This window comes from Globicephala melas, chromosome 1 (assembly GCF_963455315.2).
Source record: "Globicephala melas chromosome 1, mGloMel1.2, whole genome shotgun sequence".
Classification (NCBI taxonomy): domain Eukaryota; kingdom Metazoa; phylum Chordata; class Mammalia; order Artiodactyla; family Delphinidae; genus Globicephala; species Globicephala melas.
In genome coordinates, this window is record NC_083314.1 from 159,305,942 (window position 1) to 159,323,650 (window position 17,709).

Here is a 17,709-nt window from a genome sequence, read left to right on the forward strand (position 1 = left end):
TGTCTGTATACCCATATAGATGGCCGGAGGGAGATAAGTCGCTGACTAGTCAACATGAATCTTCTTTATGCTCTGGAAATAGTATTTTTCTTTGTAAATAATTAATTTGGCATTATGACTTATATATTAGTTTCTTGTGAACTTGGTTAGCATCAATCGGTCCCTCAAGGTGATGATCAGCTCTGGATGCCTGGCAAAACCAAGCATCAGGATCTGCAAAGCTAGGGACCAGACTGTGGAGCACAGTGACCCTCTATCACACTACCTCATAAATTTGTTTGAGTAATCTGAATCCCTTCCATTACATTTTCAAGTTTCACAGTAGCAAACACACTGTATATAAAATGTTATATTCTGTTCCCACTTAACATAGCCTCATAAGCATATCTGTATTACTAAGGTCTTCATATTCATAATTTTAATGGTTATGTAATAATACATTAAGTTGATGAAGTAAAACTGACCAGGTTCCACTCAAGAATATTTAGCTTGCTTCCAATGTTTCACTATTATAAATAGTGAAACATAAGCAGTTGTAGTGGATATTCACAGGATTGTATGCTAAACACAACCCCACCCTTTTCCTCCACCTACTGGCTATTCTCTTGAAAACTACACACTCTCTCACGTACTACATGAATACCAGCAATTGATATATTCTTACGTGAATTTGACACCACAGCTGACTCATCTAGGGATGGACACCAGAACCAAGAGAAAGTAATAAGCCTTTTCCCTGGGATTTTTTTTGTTTTAACTTGGGACCTAAACAACAATCAGGTATTTCCTCTTCAGGGACTAAAGCTGTGAGATATAATAGTTGTTGGAGATCAGGTGTTCTGATGTGTAGAAAAAGCCAATCAACAGTGAGAGAAAATGGAAGCTACAAGTAGAGAGCTACAAATAGAGAGAAATCAAAATAAGAGATGGAGTAGTCTGATACCATCAGTTACTAGTTCCACCTGCTCCAGATGCAAGCTCAGCTGCAAACCGGTTCTTCCTATTGCCTTCTATTCAACCTGCCTTGCGTTCCATGAGCCAATAAACCCCTTTTGCTTAAATTAGTTTCTGTTGGATTGCTGTTATTTGCAACTAAAACTCTTAACTGATAAAAGGAGTAATTATATTAATTACTTCAACTGAAGTATGGTCTCAAACCTGAGTTCAAATTCCAGATCTAATGACCAGGGGAAAGTCACAGCCTCTAAGACTCAGTTGCCTATTATTATTATTTTCACTTATATGTGGGATCTTTTTTTTTTAACATCTTTATTGGAGTATAACTGCTTTACAATGGTGTGTTAGTTTCTGCTTTATAACAAAGTGAATCAGCTATATGTACACATATATCCCCATATCTCCTCCCTCTTGCGTCTCCCTCCCACCCTCCCTATCCCACCCCTCTAGGTGGTCACAAAGCACAGAGCTGATCTCCCTGTGCTATGCGGCTGCTTCCCACTAGCTATGTATTTTACATTTGGTAGTGTATTTTTTAAAATGATATTTAGACTGCACAACACAATGATTTGACATACCTGTGCACTGTGAAAAGATTCTCCCCATCAAGTTAATTAACTCATTCATCACTCCACATATTCACCTTTTTTGGGGGATGAGGGGGGACTTAGAACATTTAAGTTCTACTCTCAGCAAATTTCAATTATACAACAGAGTATTATCAACTATAGTCACTATGTTATACATTAGATCCTCAGACCTTATTTATTTTATAGCTCAAAGTTTGTACCCTTGTACCAACTTTTCCCAATTTCCCCCACTCCCTGGCAACCATTTTTCTACTGTTTCTGAGTTTGACTTTTTATTTTTAGATTCCACATATAAGTGATACCATGTAGTATTTGTCTTTGTCTTATTATACTTAGCATAGTGCCCTCCAGGCTCATCCATATTGTCAGAAATAACAGGATTCCCTTCTTTTTTTAAGGCTAAGTAATATTCCACTATGTGTATACGTGTGTGTGTGTGTGTGTGTGTATACACACATCACATTTTCTTGATTCATTCATCCGCTGATGTATACTTAAGACAGTCTCCATACCCTGGCTATTGTGAATGCTGCAATGAACATTAGAGTACAGATATCTCTTCAAGATAATGGTTTCGTTTCCTTCGGATATATACCCAGAAGTGGGATTGCTGGAATATATGGCAGCCCTATTCTTTTTTTTTTTTTTAAATATTGGAGTATAGTTGATTAACAATGTTGTGTTAGCTTCACGTGAACAGTAAAGTGATTCAGTTATACATATACATGTGTCTATTTCTTTCAAATTCTTTCCCCATCTAGGTTATTACAGAATATTGCGCAGAGTTCCCTGTGCTATACAGTAGGTCCTTGTTGGTTATCTATTTTAATTACAGCGGTGTGTACATGTCAATCCCAAACTCCCAATCTATCTCTCCCCTCCACCCTTCCCCCCTGGTAAAGGAACATATGGTAGCTCTATTTTTAATTTCTTGAGGAACCTCCACACAGTTTTCCATTGTGGCCATACCAGTTTATGTTCCCACCAACAGTGTATAAGGCTTCTCTTTTCTCCACACTCACAACAGCATTTATCATCCTGTCATTTTGATAAAAGTCATCCTAACAGGTATGAGGTTATACCTCACTGTGGTTTTGATTTGCATTTCCATGATGACTAGTGATGCTGAGCACCTTTTATGCACCAGTTGGCCATTTGTATGTCTTCTTTGGAAAAATGTCTATTCAGGTCCTTTGCCCATTTTATTTTTTTAATAAATTTATCTATCTAACTATCTATTTATTTATGGCTGCATTGGGTCTTCATTGTTGGGTCCTCGTTGCTGTGCGGGCTTTCTCTAGTTGCTGCGAGCGGGGGCTACTCTTCGTTGCGGTGAGCGGGGGCTACTCTTCGTTGCGGTGAGCGGGGGCTACTCTTCGTTGCGGTGAGCGGGGGCTACTCTTCGTTGCGGTGAGCGGGCTTCTCATTGCAGTGGCTTCTCTTGTTGCAGAGCTCAGGCTCTAGGCACGTGGGCTTTAGTAGTTGCGGCACGCGGGCTCAGTAATTGTGGTTCGCGGGCCCTAGAGCACAGGCTCAGTAGTTGTGGTGCAAAGGCTTAGCTGCTCTGCCCTTTGCCCATTTTTTAACTGAGTTGGTTTTTTTGCTACTGAGTTGTAAGAGTTTCTTGTATATTTTGGATACTAACCCTCTATCAGGTATGTGGTTTGCAAATATTTTCTCCCATTCTATAAGTTTCCTTTTAATTTTGTCAATGGTTTCCTTTGCTGAGCAGAAGCTTTTTAGTTTGATGGAGTCTCACCTCTTTATTTTTGCTTTTGTTGCCTTTGCTTTTGCTATTAAATTTTAAAAATCATTGCCAAGACCAATGTCAAGGAGCTCACGTGCTGTTTTCTTCTAGGAGTTTTATGGTTTCAGGTCTTCTGTTAAAGTCTTTGATCCATTTTAATTTCTACATATGGTATAAGTTGGGGTCTAGTTTCATTCTTTTGCATATGGCTATCCAGTTTACCCAACACCATTTATTAAAGAGACTATCCTTTCCCCATGTATAGTCTTTGCTCCTTTGTCAAAAACTAACTGACCATACATGCATGGGTTTATTTCTGGGCTCACATTGATCTATGTGCCTATTTTTATGCCAATACCACACTGTTTTGACATAACTTTATAATATAGTTTGAAATCAGGAAGTTTTCTTTGTTCATCCTTCTCAAGACTGCTTTAGCTATTGGGGGTCTTTTGTGGTTCCACATAAATTTTAGGATTGTTTTTTCTATTTCTGTAGAAAATGCCATTGCAATTTTTTTCTTTTTTTTTTTGCCATTGCAATTTTGATAGGGACTGCACTGAATCTGTAGATCACTTTGGGTAGTGTGGACATTTAAACAATATTAATTCTTCCAATCCATGAGCACAGGATATCTTTCCACATATTTGTGTCTTCTTTGATTGCTTTCATCAATGTCTTATAGTTTTCAATGTGTAGATCTTTGACTTTCTTTTTCTTTTTTTTTTTTTTGGCCGTCTGCAGGCCTCTCACTGTTGTGGCCTCTCCCATTGCGGAGCACAGGCTCTGGACGCACGGGCTTATTGGCCATGGCTCATGGGCCCAGCCACTCCGTGGCATGTGGGATCTTCCCAGACCGGGGCACGAACCCGTGTCCCCTGCATTGGCAGGCGGACTCTCAACCACTGCGCCACCAGGGAAGCCCCTAGATCTTTGACTTTCTTGGTTAAATTTATTCATAAGCATTTTATTGTTTTTGATGCTACCATAAATGGGACTTTTAAAAAATTTATCTTTTTGATATTTAGTTGTTAGTGTATAGAAATGCAGTAGATTTTGGCTTTTTTGCTATAAATTTATTTATTTGGCTGCATCGGGTCTTAGTTGCGGCACGCAGGATCTTTGTTGAGGCATGTGGGATCTTTCATTGAGGCTTGTGGGATCTTTCGTTGTGTTGCATGGGCTTCTCTAGTTGTGGCACACAGGCTCCAGAGCATATGGACTCAGTAGTTGCAGCACGTGGGCTCTCTAGTTGTGGCACGTGGGCTCTAGAGCACACGGACTCAGTAGTTGCGGCGCGCGGGCTCAGGTGCCCCACGGTATGTGGGATCTTAGTTCCCCGACCAGGGATCAAACCTGCGTCCTCTGCACTGGAAGGCGGATTCTTAACCACTGGACCACCAGGGAAGTCCAGAAATGCAATAGATTTTGTATATTGATTTTGTATCCCGCAACTCTACTAAATTCATTTATTACTTCTAATAGTTTTTCATGCAGTCTTTAGGGTTTTCTATATATAATAGCATGTCATCTGCAAATAGAGACAATTTTACTCCTTCCATTCCAATTCAGATGCCTTTTCTTTCTTTTTCCTGCCTAACTGTCTGGCTAGGACTTCCAGCACTATTTGAATAAAAGTGTTGAGAGGAGGCTTCTTGTCTTGCTCCTGATCTCAGAGGAAAAGCTTTCAGCTTTTCACCACTGAGTAGGATACTAGCCGTGGGCTTTGTCATATATGGCCTCTCTTATGTTGAGGTACATTCAGTTACCTTATTTTAAAAATTAGATAAAATGACCTATACATTCTAGATGTGCCTGGTACAGAAGCCATTAAAAAAAGTAGTAGCTCTTCAATAAATATTAATATAAATAAACAGCTACAACATTTCACACAACTATGCTAAGTGGATTTCTCTGCATCAAGCACCTACTGTTTTATTTGGGGGAGCTACAGAGGGAAAGTGGCATATAGAATTTTTTCCTTCAGATAAATTTCAGAAAGAGACCTACCAGGTCAAAGGATAGGAACAGAAACATGTTTCTGACTCTTGGTATTTACTACCAAACTGGCATATAAATGCATTACTATCACCAGATTTCTCTCCTATGCCCTCTCTAGCATTAGGCATTAAAATTTTAAAAAACCTTTTATGTGTTTAAAAAAATAACTTTCTGCTGTTTTATTTACATGTGATGACTATCAAGATTGGCTTAATAATGTTTTATTTTTCTATAACCCCCATTCTCTTCTGAAATTCACTGCCCCCATAGACAATTTTTTAAAAATCAAAAACATAAAAAGTCATTTATCTATTCTATTTATTGAACAATTATTATGTTCGAGGTTTTATATATACATGGATTAATTAATAAGTCAGTTACTTTGCTTAAGTAGTTCACAATATACTCGGGGATAACCCAAAATTACAACAACAATAACAGCTAACATGTATTGAGTATTATATATCTGATATACATTTGGTGATTTCTTACAACATAACTTTTGAGGCAGGTACTATACTATACTGAGGAAACTGAAGCACAAGGAGATTAAAAAACATGTTCACAGAAAGTGGCAAAGCTACGATTTGCAAACAGGCAGTCTGATTTCAGAGCCTGGGCTTTTAATCAGTACACTATACTACTACAAACTAACACGTGCTGAAAATCTATCATTCATTAAGTCATCCATTCATTGACTCGTAAATGTGTTCAAATATTTACTGTAGGGCTTCCCTGGTGCCGCAGTGGTTGAGAGTCCGCTTGCCGATGCAGGGGACGCGGGTTCGTGCCCCGGTCCGCGAAGATCCCACATGCCGCGAAGCGGCTGGGCCTGTGAGCCATGGCCGCTGAGCCTGCGCGTCCGGAGCCTGTGCTCCACAATGGGAGAGGCCACAACAGTGAGAGGCCCGCGTATCACAAAAAACAAACAAACAAGCAAACAAAAACCACAAATATTTACTGTATCCTAAGTGCGAAACATTGTTCAAGTGAATAATTTTAATAATAACAATAAAGACCTGGTCCTCATGAAGGTTTTATAGGGGTGTGGGGCAGATTATATTGTATTTCTTTTTTGCCAATTAGGTAGTAATAACTGCTATAAAACAATAAGATAGGTTAGGGTTTCCCTGGTGGCGCAGTGGTTAAGAATCCACCTGCCAATGCAGGGGACACGGGTTCGAGCCCTGCTCTGGGAAGATCCACATGCCGCGGAGCAACTAAGCCTGTGCACCACAACTACTGAGCCTGCGCTCTAGAGCCCGCAAGCCACAACTACTGAAGCCCGTGCACCTAGAGCCCGTGCTCTTCAACAAGAGAAGCCACCCAATGAGAAGCACGGGCACCGTAATGAAGAGTAGCCCCCACTCGCCGCTTAGCCCACGCACAGCAACAAAGGCCCAATGCAGCCAAAAATAAAAATAAATAAATAAATTTATTTTAAAAAAATAAGATAGGTTACGGGGATAGAAAATGTGTGTGGGGGGGAGAGGTAGTTAGCCATATTAGATAGGTTTGTCAAAGAAGACCTCTTTGAAAAGGTGACAAGTAGGCATAAAACAGAAGTGAAAGAAAAAGTCATGTAGACAGCTGAAAGAGCATTCCAGGCAAGGAAAAATCAAGTATAAAGGAAAAAGCAGAAGTTTGCTTGGTGTTTGATGAACAGCAAGGAGACCACTGTGCCTGGAGCAGAGAGAACGGTAGGAGATGAGGTCAGAAAGATGCTGGGAGATCAGATCTTATAGGATTTGCAAGCCATGATGAGGTCTTTGGATTTTATTCTGAGACATGAGAAACCAACAAAGGGTTCTGAATCAAGAAGCATTATGATCTGACAAACTTTTTTTAAACAATCACTCTAGCTGCTGTATGAAAAATTATATGTAAAAGTACAAGCAGGGAGACCAGTTAGTAGGCTAGTCGACTTTCCACGCAAAAGATAATGTTGGCTAGGGCAGGGGTGGTAGCAGCTATGGGAATGAGGTCACTGTGGAAAATATTTAGATGGTAGACCCAACGGGAACTGCTAATGGATTAGGTGTGGGGTATGAGAGAAAAGAGCTCTCAAAGCTTTTTGGTCTAAGCAACTAAAAGAATTGGAAATGCACTTACTGAGACAGGAAAGACTCAGGAATAATAGAAAGCTTTGAGAAGAGATCAAGAGGATTTTTAGGACATGTTAACGTCAAGGTTTCTGTACAAGTAGGCATCTAGTAGGCAGTTAGATGGGTGTGGAGTTCAAGGGAGAGGTCCAGGCTGGAAATGTAGCTATGAGTGCCCTTGGCATATTAGTGATATTTGAAACCACTGGACCAGAGGAGATCACCCTGACTGTGGCAGGATACAGAAGAATACTAATAAGCTCTGGGAAACTCCCAATGTTTAGAGATTGGGGAGATGAAGATGAAACAGCAAGGAAGCAGAAAAGTGATAGCCAATAAGGTTGGAGGAGGATCTGGAGAATGTGGTGGCCAGGAAGCCAAGTGGAAAAGGAATGTCCAGAAGGAAGCAAAGTAATCAAATGAAGTTGAAGAGACAAATAAAATTAAGATTTGGGAACTGACTACTGGGTTTAACAAATTCTTTGTTGACTTTGATAAAAGCAATTTCAGTGAAGTTCTAGGGACAAAAACCTGACTGCAGTAAGTTCAAAAAGAATACCCTGGGGTTCCCTGGTGGCGCAGTGGTTGAGAGTCCGCCTGCCGATGCCGGGAACACGGGTTCGTGCCCCTGTCCGGGAGGATCCCACATGCCGCGGAGCGGCTGGGCCCGTGAGCCATGGCCGCTGAGTCTGCGCGTCTGGAGCCTGTCCTCCACAATGGGAGAGGCCACAACAGTGAGAGGCCCGCATACCGGGGGGGAAAAAAAAAAAGAATACCATGAGGGGACTTCCCTGGTGGTCCTGTGGTTAAGACTCCACACTTCCACTGCACGGGATGGGGGTTCAATCCCTGGTTGGATGGGGAACTAAGATCCCACATGCCTTGAATTTGATCAAGCTTTTTGGTCCTAGCAGTTTACAGTAAATTTAGAGAAACACGTTAAATTACACGATGAAGATGGAACCAGCAAAATCCAAACTGTGAGAAAGTCTAAAAGGACAAACAATCCATAAATAGTAGGGGGAAAGAGGATAGAAAACTTACAAATTAAGAGGCACTTAAAAGACATATCAATCATTCACAATGTGGGAAACTTATCTGGATCCTCACTCAAAAATGAAATAAATTTTAAAGAGGCAAATTGTTTAAAAAAAAAAAGAATAATATCTGAGACAAGCTGAAATTTGAATACTGACTGAATATTTGATATAAAGGGTTATACTATTATTTTATGCTGTGATAATGGTACTGTGGCTTATTTAAAGAGTCCATAACTTTTTTTTTTTTTTGGCTTCGCCTTGCAAGTTTCCCCAACCAGGGATTGAACCCGCTCCCCCTGCAGTGAAAGCATGGAGTCTTAACCACTGGACCACCAGGGAAGTCCCCCATATCTCTTATAGATGTACTTAGTAGATATTTATAAATAAAATATTATTATGTCTAGAATATGCTTCAAAAAATACAGGGGAGGGGAAAGTAGAACGGACATGACTGGACATGGGCGATGGGTACATGGGAGTTTATTATACAGTTCTGCATATACATCCTCAATTTTCTATAATAAAATGTCTTAAAAATTAGGAAGAGAGGAATGTCATTTCCTTTGCATACTGAATCTCTTTACTATACCATTATACAGATAAGGAAACTAAGATTAAGGAAGATTAAAAGCACTGCCCAAAGTCACAATTAATTTTTTTTAATAGACTTTATTTTTTAGAGCAGTTGTGGGTTCACAGCAAAACTGAGCAGAAGGTAGAGATTGCCCATATGCCTCCTGCCCCCACATATGCACAGCCTCCCCGAATATCAACATCCCCACAACAGAGTGGTACATTTGTTACAATCGATGAACCTACAACGACACGTCGTTACCATGTTAATTTGAGAGCCAGGATTTGTTTCCAAAACCCATGCTTTCTACACTATATTACACTGACGATTTTTTTCTCCATTATTGTTATTTTCCCTCATGCTTTTTATACAAACTGGTAAAAACCAAAATTCTGTTTCATGAATAAGCAATGTAACAGAACTCTACTGTAACTGACCATAAAATCATCAAATTTAAGTATACAAAATATTTTAATGTAAATTAGTGGAAGAAATAATTCTGTCAATACAACAAATTATACTTCCAGAGAGGCATATTTTAGTTATTTAACAAATACATATATTGCCCAATAGAGTTGAAAATGTAATTACACAGAAATAAAAAGCACTATCTGGCATTTCTACTTCAAACTTTTCTTTTAGTAGCTACAGCAAGTACTGGCTAATAACAACTAACCATGTTAAACTTCAAACAAAAAACCATACATTTTCAAAGCATATGTGCGTGTTGTTCACTGACCTAACAATCTAACATGTACTAGTGAGTCCAAAGCTAAATTACAGTCTATAGTAAATGTGATTGATGAAAATAAGCAATGAATAAATAAGAATCAACTACAGCACTACTACAGCCTATTACCAAATTGTGGATTTTCACTGGGAACTTTTGCTTTGATATTCATGGGATACCTCGTTTCAACCATTCTACTTCTAGGAATTTATCCTAAAGCAATCACTGGATCACTATACAAAGATGTATATATTAGGATAATTACCAAAGTTTTAGTTATAATTTTATAAAAAACTGCGAAGAAATCTAATCCACCATCAATGACACTAATTAATAATATAAAATTAAATGCGGGAATTCCCTGGCAGTCCAGTGGTTAGAACTTTGTGCTTTCACTGCCAAGGGCCTGGGTTCAATCCCTGCTCTGAGAACTAAGATCCCACAAGCCATGCAGTGCAGCAAAAAAATAAATAAATACAATAAAAAATTTAAATGCTATGTACTCAGTAAAAATTATTATGTTGCTATATTGCTACATAGATATAAGTAATGATAAAGAAAAATATCCATGATACAATATTGAGTAGAAAAAGCAGGTTAAAAACTATATGATGACAGATGGATGGACGTTTGAGAAGATATACAAGAAAAATTTGCAATGGTTTTATCTGGAGAATGGGATCATATTATTGTCATTTCTATTTTAGACTTTCCTATACTGTTTGCTTTTTTAAAAATAATAAACATGCATTTTTACAAGCAGGAAAAAATTTTTATTTTTGTTTTGAAAAAATAAATGTGTTGACCTCAAAATTTGACATAATTAAATGCCTCTGTTTACTAGTTAACTCCACAAGGCTAACTAGTAAACATCAGCATGAGATTTCAGTAACTTCTTATCTACTAAGTCTACGTATTCATTCAGTGAACCTGTACAAACACAATGCACTTATATCAGATTACATTTATTATATTCACTGTAGCTAAATAATCACTCTAGAACATTCAGACTGTTGGGGGCTAAATTTCTCAGATGCACTATGGGGAACCATTATTTCAAAGCCATTTTTCCCCCTGGAAAACAAGTAGCCCACGCACTATGGAAATGCCTTGAGATTTATTTTATAATTAAAGTTTGGGTAGCTTTTGAAAAACTTTGATCATCCAAGCAAAAATTCAGAAAAATTTTGAGTAATTTTAGAGAATGTCACTTTTATGTTAAATACCCAGAGAGCAAGTCCTAATTTAGAAGCTATAAGTTTCTTCAAACAAACAAAAAAAAGGACTTCACTGCTAAGATATAAGCCTATTTTGCAATCTATTCTTCAACCTTTTTTAAAATTCAGAGATATATTAATGAACTTCTGTTGTAAGATTTAGAAATCAGTTAAAATATCAAATATTGGTAATGACTCAAAAATTGTATTATGTAAGCCTACAACCGAGAACACTTTCTTGCAAAAATGAAGAATATAAAAATATCCCATGACTATATCCTACAGATATCTTCTGATTTCTCAAGAACCTGATAATTTAGAAACAACAGAGGAATAACTGGCTGATTTAAAACAAGAATTCTTACAGATTATTTCATTAAACTAACATTCCAGACTAATGTACATAATTTATTGCAACCAAACCACAGAGAGCCCACATTTAAGATATAAGAGAAAGCATCAGTTGTGTAACAAGATTTTGCTAAATCTCAGTAGTCTTTTTTTTTTTTAAAGCAATGGGTAGCCAAAGAAAATCATTAATATTAAAAACACAGATAATGGCAGAAAACTATAGAAACTCCAAATACAGAAAGGCTGTTCATGTATCCTAACAGCATAACCACTATGGTTGAAAAACCACACAATATTCTTTCTCACATCTGTTTTGTTAATGAGCCAAGAATGAGGGTCTATTGAGTATCCTAGACAACTGAATTAGAAGCAGGAATGTCTGGTGAATGCTGTTCATCACAACAAACCGAGACTAAACAGGTTTGGAAAGAATACTATTCTTAAATAAATTATCTTTTTAGCTTTACCTTCCTGAAAACAGATCACTTGCCTTTTCCTCCCATCCATTAAAACAAAAGAAAACCAAACTACACATAAATTACTTAAGATCCTAGTTTTAAGTATTATAAGAGGAAAAAAATTTTTTAGATTAACGAAATATAATATTTAATTCATCTTTCAGGTAGACCCTCAATTATTTTAAGGCTATGGAAACCAGTGTGAAAAAAGATGGTTGTGATATAAAGCAATGTAGTATTCAATTAGAATCTAACAGTTTATGACAATTTGGCAAGAATTCTATCTCGAGCCAGGGTTTTTCCATATACAACATAGAACTTTTCCTGGAAATGTCCCCTTTACAGGGCCTCTGGCCTCTTTGCATACTTTCAGACCAGGCCTACAGAACCAAACAAATGCAATGTTCCCACTGGAGAATATAAATTAATTCTAAATTATCAACCTATTACATAAAATTCTCTGAAAGAGCAAACGTAGCACTTAGAAACTGTTTCATTCATTTTAACCACTTTCCTAAATAACTTCATTAAAAAAAATTTTTTTAATTAATACATTTATTAGCTTGGAAATTGGTTTAAAACTTTAAAGAGTGGTTATATCAGGGTGATGAAATCAAGGATAAGTTTTTAAAGTCTTCATCATGTTAATCGAATTATGTTTAAGGGTTTCATAGATGTTCTTTTTCCCGCTTTACTTTCAAGTCTTTGTTTAGAAGAAAAATGTTGTTTCTTGCCTCCTTTACAGTTTTCCCTCAGGGCTTTCCATCACTGTCAGAGAAATTAAATTCTAAAACAAAAATCAAAATAATCTTGCACATTTTTATAAGTCCCAATGCCAGTCAACAGCAATAAATACTAGGAAAAAAGTTATAATGGCCACTCCAGAGCAGCACTAGCTAAAAGTTAAGCGACAATAAAGTATAAAAACCTTTTCCATGTTTATAATTCATGCCCTCTAGACAGAACAGCATTTTATCTTCTTCAAGACAAAAATCTACAAGTGAGAAAATCTATATAACAATAAAAACATTTCCCAAGGGATTAAAGAAATACTAAACTGAAAACCTAATGGCATTACATATTTTAGTACTTTGAATCCACAACTTTTATCCACCTCATTCAAATTGAGCTTCCACACATCCTTTGGAACTTGTTCTCAAATAACTTTTCTTGATTTTTATTATTAAAGAAACACAGAGTCCTAAAACAACTACATTCAAACAGGAATTCAAGAATATAACTAAGAAACATAGTCTATTCACTTTTGCAAGACTGTGTAAGACATCTACCAAACATGTCAAATCACTTTGCATTATTATTAATTTAAGGTAATAGAAAATGTTTTTCTTCCATTGGTAGGTAAGTACAATTCCTTCTGCCCTTAACAGTAGTCTGACTTTACCTAAATATACAGACTAGAATAGTACAGTCCTAAAAAATAGCTACTCAGGAGAACTGATATCTTAATGAACGTTTCTGCTTCTTTTATTCCCACTTTATTTGGAATGAAAATATATATACTCTTAGTCCAGCTGTAATTAAAGCATAAAAAAATAGGGTTTCATCAGAAGTTCCTCTAACTAAGGAGTCACAGGCACAGATGCTAAACTATTGATTATTATTATTTAAAAACCAATTGTGCCTGCCAGCTTTTTGGTTAAATCAGAGTTAACACAGTACTAAATCACTACATTGTACAGGACATCCTTAAAAGATCACTTAAAATATTACATGCAAAAGGGAAGAATAGACAAATATTAACTTTTAGTGAAGAACGATTTGCCAAGAAACAATTATATAGAATTTGTATCTCTAGTCCTCTAATGTAAATAAATTTAAGTTTTCTATGTATCCACCTAACAATTAGAATTTAAAATATTTTGCCATAAGATGATTCCTGAGAATCTCCACACAAAAGAAAAACTTAGAACAAAATTGGAGAGCCAAGATCCAACACTGACTCAATAGACTATCAGAGAAAATATGCATCTAAAATTTTTTAAACCAAAATATGTATCTGTCAAGTTCTTGATTTTAGACTTAGTTGCACATTTTTCCCAATTATGCTTTCGATTTCACTTGCAGCATAACAATTACACGTCTCAGGAAGAATGAAAATTTTGGTTTTGATGACAATCTTAAGCCAAATTATACTTTATCTTCATCATTAAATTACAATCATGTATAAACTGCACTGAAGAATAAACTTTGTGTTTCACGATGTCCAAGCATATGGCTGACAAATCTAACTATACCTCCTCAGATGGGAGGACAGTTAAATAGGTATATATTTCAGCAACGGCCCATGCAAAAAGAAGTAAAACTTATCTATAGCTCAAGAATTCTTAGGAGCGTTTACTGAATCGTACTTGGTGAGTTGGACCCCTTGGCTAGGCAGTTTGACTTCAGAAGTATTTTCTAAGATGTTGCCCATATATTTGGGAATAATTTCACATGAAAAACCCAAAAAAGAAAAGAACCTTAAAAATTTTTGGAAATATCTTTAAAATTTTAGGATAAGTAGTAAAGTGTTTAACTTTCATGTTTGTTTTCCAGGCTCAACAACAGAACAGTTATGTAAAAATCACGTATAGCTCCCAAATCATCACATTCCCTAAACAGTGTATTAGAAAACTGGAAAACAAAAGCAAGACAGTTTCGGAAACCTACAAATCAATGATAAACAAACGAGAGTCTAAAGCTCTTCACAATCTAGACAAACCTTTCCCTTTTAAAGGAGACATGAAAAAAAAAAAAGAGCATGCAAAAGAGACACGGTAAAAATTGATTAGAGAAAATTCCATATAATAAAACTTGTAATAAACCCTTCTCCCCAGCCCACCTCTACAATTCCTAAGGGCTTTTTGCATCTATTTGACAATTATACTCCTTAACGTAGTCAACAAAATCTTTAATATCATTATGTCACTGGTTTCTTTCATATAAGTTTTTCTTATCTCATATTCAGGTGCCTCTCAAATTGGCAAAATGAGATGTGAATTTCAGGGACTTGTGGTACTATTAGTAAGAAGACACCCGCCGCTTAATATTTTCATAATTAAGTTATAAAACTGTGACTGGCTGGATGAAGCATACTTCCAAATTTAACATACCAAATATGATCATTTGGAAAGCAAATCGTTATGTAACACCTACTTTATGTCCTTCAATTAATTACAGACCGTAAAAAGTGCTTTTTCTTTTTTTAAGATAAGTACTGCCCATGATGCAATTTTTTCTCAAGACTGTCATTTTTTCCCAAGGAAAGAAGCAGTTTTCTTAAATTCCAAATTTCCAAGAATATGACAGCCGATTCTCTAGGGAATATAGAATGAAAACATATATATATAGTCAGCAATTTTAAGATCTACCTCCTCACATCAGCAGTGATCCAGGCTGATACGACATTTCCAAGATCCTCAGGAACTATTATATGTACCATGCTGCCACAAACATAGATGAGAACTCGGGGATGGAAGAAATTCCATCTTGCATTTGACGTTGCACTAATACCTGTTTCAAACTTAATTCTCATCTGTTATCTTAATGCATCTTCACAACTACAGAAGGGAGATACATAAGGGAGAAGGCTGGCCACCCAGTGCCTCTACGGGACACACTACCCGATTAAAGAATACACACCCCGTTGTATCTTCAACTGGAGTAACAAAAAAGATGGCAAACCCTTCTAGACTCCGGGGAAAAAAGAGTAATATGGCCTAGGGAACCCCAAACTTCAACCCTTTGAGCAGTCTCTTCCCCGCAGTGTCATCGCCTACTCCGTGGCTCCAGGGAACTGCGGCGGGGCTGCGGGGAGGCGGAGGAAGGGCCGGGCGGGGGACCGAAGGGGGACGGCGCTCACCTCGCGCACCTGGGCCGGGGCGCAGGGAGCGACGATGCTCTGCGGTTACCCCCAACGGACGGACCAGCAGCTCTGATTCACTCACCTGCGGAGCCGATTTCCATTCATGGAGCTGGGGAGAATGCTTCCAGCGAGAAGGGCGCCCGCCACTGAGGGCAAGGAGGCGGCGCAGGGGGCGACGCGGCGCGACAGGAACCCTCACTCGGCCCCGAGGCGGGGTGGTGACGGCTTCTCCTCAGCAACCGCACTCCGAAAGCTCTCGTCAGGAAGAGCGGCCGTCGGGAGGCAGCGCGCAACTAGGAGAGAGGAAGAAGCGTGAGGCGAGAAGAGACGGGCTCCGTGCGGAACTTGCGTCGCCCGCGGCCGCCTACGATCCCAGTGCCCCTCCACGACTGCGGCGCCGCCGCCGACCTCCCCGGGGGCCGCCCCCGGAAGCCTGATGGCGTCAGTTCCGCTGCCCGGGCTCTCGCCCGACATCCAAGCCTCGCCTCTCCGCCCTAACCGTGCGGACGCGACGTCTGTGCGGGCGCGGCCGGCGCAGAGGACGCAGGGGAGGTGTCGCGGAGCGGGCGCCGAGCCTGGGCGGGGCCTGGGGCGAGCGCGATGGGGTGCGGCCAACGGCCGCGAGCTGGGCGGGGCCTGCCCTCCCGCGGCCCTCCGCCCGGCCCTCCGCCCGGCCGTGCCTGCTGGAGACAACCCCGAGGGGCTGGACTCCTCCCGCCACCTTGGTGCGGGACAGTGCCTGCCCGAGGCGAGGTCGCGGAGGGCGGCAAAGCTAACCTGGACAGGAGCCTTCGTGAAGCGTGGCTGGTCTGAGGTGCAGGACCAAGACCTGCAGCTGTGAAGGCCCTGGGCCAATCTTGTCCTGGGGAGAGGCCCCCTTCTTCTCGAGGCCCTCCCGCCACGCCCAGTTGGGACCGACCCACGCACCTCCTCCTCTGCAGGCGGTCAAGTGACCACCAGCAGTCAGTTGATCAAGCCTGTAGAGTTGCTTTGAGGACCATGTTTTTTTTTGGGGGGGGGAAATGTACAATATAACTTGGGGAAAGATTATGAAACAGGACTTGACACAAACATCAGTTCTTATAATTTCCATGTTAAAAACTCTTTAATAACGCCTGGTCACACCAGGACCCAAACTCCATCGCGGGGCCAGCTGTAGGCATAACGGGGCCCCTGCCTTTCCCCTCAAGCGAGACTCTTCCTCATCATGCGACAGCTATACTGGTCGGCCTCCCCTAACGGGGAAAGCGCTTTTCTATTAGACCTGGAGCCTCTCTGCTTCTGGTTCCCTTGGCCAGGAGCCCTCTCCTTCCTCTTCACACTCACCCCTTCCCCTCCGCCCCCCAACCGCTCTTCACACCTCAACTTAAGACATTTCAGATGCCTTTCCCGGACCTCCGATCTATAGTGAGGTACTCCTGTATACTATTACAGTATCTCCTTAAGAACCCCTCTCCCAATCTGCAATTTTTTTTTTTTCCAATCTGCAATTTTTGTTCACTAGTTTATTGGGTGCCCCCTCCTCCACTAGAATGTAAGCTTTATAAGGTTATTAAGACCAGCACATTAGTATTTGTTGCCTGAAAGAAATGTGATAGTATTTTATTCAGGTTGAGGAATGATTCATGATTTTTCCCTGTCTCTAAGTATCAGTAATGTTTAGACTTTTAACAATCAAAATACATTATTTTTTTAAAGCTTGGCACAAAGAGGAAAGGGGGGGAAAAATCCTATCTTTAGTTCCCCCCCTGTCACTGTGGGACTTGGATCAGTCACTTGAACCTCTGGGCTTCAGTTTCCTCACAGTTGTTGTGAAGTTAGGGAATGTACATAAAGCACCGAGAAAATCCTCCCTAAATGTTAGTGAGGGCATTTACTATTGTTATCATCTTAAAGCACTTATTAGATGCACCTACAGTAAACACTTAATGGATGGGATTCAAACCCATATCTGACTCCAATTCTGCCTCACTTCTTCCTTCCCATCCTTACCCCTTATACTGAAAATGCCCTCCCCAATTTCAAACTATCAAATGTCACTAGATGAAACACTGTATCTTAAAAGTTACTTTCAATC

General features: G+C 39.4%; 1 protein-coding gene across 1 annotated transcript in view; it reads right to left on the bottom strand.

Annotated features, from left to right (window-relative positions):
* The window catches only part of AGO3 (argonaute RISC catalytic component 3), a 117,437-nt gene extending 101,446 nt beyond the window's left edge, over nt 1-15,991 (bottom strand). The window contains exon 1 of the mRNA XM_030869363.2: nt 15,715-15,991. Within this exon, the coding sequence (XP_030725223.1) occupies nt 15,715-15,733 (19 nt within the window). The 5' untranslated portion in view covers nt 15,734-15,991. The remainder of the gene's footprint in view (nt 1-15,714) is intronic.
* Between the last annotated feature and the right edge of the window lie 1,718 nt (nt 15,992-17,709).